The 1,886-nt window shown below is 46.7% G+C and overlaps 1 protein-coding gene across 1 annotated transcript; it reads left to right on the top strand.

Moving 5' to 3' along the window:
- The first annotated feature begins 353 nt into the window (after window positions 1–353).
- Window positions 354–824, top strand: LOC121860818 (annexin A7-like). Its single transcript, XM_042358205.1, has one exon. It carries the CDS (start codon window positions 354–356, stop codon window positions 822–824), a length of 471 nt encoding a protein of 156 aa, XP_042214139.1.
- The last annotated feature ends 1,062 nt before the right edge of the window (window positions 825–1,886 follow it).

Below are 1,886 nucleotides of genomic sequence, written 5' to 3'. Positions count from 1 at the left end.
GGGGTTCATATGTGTTTGTCTGTGGTAACCTGTTCTGTGCTGTGATTCTGTCGACCAGTGAATGAGAGTCATGATGATGATGATTATTGTAGTAATAATAATAGAAGTAGTAGAAGTAGTGATTGTTATTACTACTACTGCTGCTACTTTTTTTAATGGCCTCCAGCCTCCCCCAATAGCCACACCTTCGCCGCCATTTTATTACCTTAAACTTAACTATCCTAATACAGTTACCATAAAGTGAGAGCTTAAGTATGATCAATGAGCTTTGTAGTTATATAGAAGCCTGTAAAGTGACCTATTAACTCACCACACCTGCCAGGCATCAAGAAGAAACCTCCCAATACCACTCCATGGCCCAGTGGTTACCCGGCCATGGCCCAGTGGTTACCCGGCCATGGCCCAGTGGTTACCCGGCCATGGCCCAGTGGTTACCCGGCCATGGCCCAGTGGTTACCCGGCCATGGCCCAGTGGTTACCCGGCCATGGCCCAGTGGTTACCCGGCCATGGCCCAGTGGTTACCCGGCCATGGCCCAGTGGTTACCCGGCCATGGCCCAGTGGTTACCCGGCCATGGCCCAGTGGTTACCCGGCCATGGCCCAGTGGTTACCCGGCCATGGCCCAGTGGTTACCCGGCCATGGCCCAGTGGTTACCCGGCCATGGCCCAGTGGTTACCCGGCCATGGCCCAGTGGTTACCCGGCCATGGCCCAGTGGTTACCCGGCCATGGCCCAGTGGTTACCCGGCCATGGCCCAGTGGTTACCCGGCCATGGCCTAGTGGTTCCCCGGCCATGGCCCAGTGGTTGCCGGAAGTCCAATTAAGGCGTCGTATTTAGCACCAATTTTTAGCCGTCAATGGTGGCCAATCTGCTCAAGCTGGCAATACGCTCAAGCTGGCAATACGAAAACAAATCTAATATTAACTTAATGTACAATGGCTGGAAGGTTCAAAATTGTTGGCTAAGAACGAGAGCTTTTGCTGTACAGGTGTGTTTGTATTATGTGCTCTAGAGGTAGTTAAGATGAGGGTCAAAGTCGCCTGGCATTATAGGGTGATTTATATGTACCAAGTTAATGGTATTGTAAGCCTTCTGTACAGGTGATGGAAGGCTCAGATTCAACCATAACAGCAAATATTAATGCTTATGAAGTTATGATAATATTATCGGTAATAATAATAATAATAATAATAATAATAATAATAATAATATAATAATCATAATGATGGTGATGATAACAACAACAGTGTGTAAGAGAAAGACCGTCATACACTCATATTACTGTATATATTCATACTCGTATAATTGTACTTGGCATCTTAATCTGCCCAGTGCTTGTCCAAGTGCACCTCGGCGATCAACACGTGTGAAGTCTTACCACCTGCTGGGGACAGGTGTTCCCTACGCCCACAATACACAGTGAGAAGCTATTGTGTGTGGGCGTGTCTGGAGCAAGTAAACTCACTGACCTGATGATGCTGTTGTGTGGAGTGTTGCTGTATCATGTTGACAGGTGTTGGGAGGTAATGTTCCTTCTATCATGTTAACAGGTGTTGTGTCCCCTGTATCCTGTTAACAGGTGTTGGGAGGTAATCCTTCTATCTTGTCAGCAGGTGTTGTGTCCCCTGTATCCTGTTAACAGGTGTTGGGAGGTAATCCTTCTATCATGTTAATAGGTGTTGTGTGGTAATATTCCTTCTATCACGTTAACAGGTATTGTATCATGTTAACGCCATATTATACTGTTAACTATTATTTTATGAGGGGGAGGCCATACTACAGCTATCCCCCTCTCTCGTCTCTTTTACCTTGATAACTAATTAAATACGCTTCTAATCTCCCTTTGGTGGGTTCCGTGAATACAGGGGGGTTGAGGCATATGAAT

The sequence above is a fragment of the Homarus americanus genome, unplaced genomic scaffold (assembly GCF_018991925.1).
Source record: "Homarus americanus isolate GMGI-L3 unplaced genomic scaffold, GMGI_Hamer_2.0 scaffold23617, whole genome shotgun sequence".
Lineage (NCBI taxonomy): Eukaryota > Metazoa > Arthropoda > Malacostraca > Decapoda > Nephropidae > Homarus > Homarus americanus.
Note: the sequence above shows the minus strand (reverse complement) of the source record. Positions and strands in the feature narration are given on the sequence as shown.

What these genes read in the sequence shown, in the direction of transcription:
- LOC121860818 (XM_042358205.1), top strand. Translation starts at nt 354, where the DNA reads ATGGCCCAGTGGTTACCCGGCCATGGCCCAGTGGTTACCCGGCCATGG.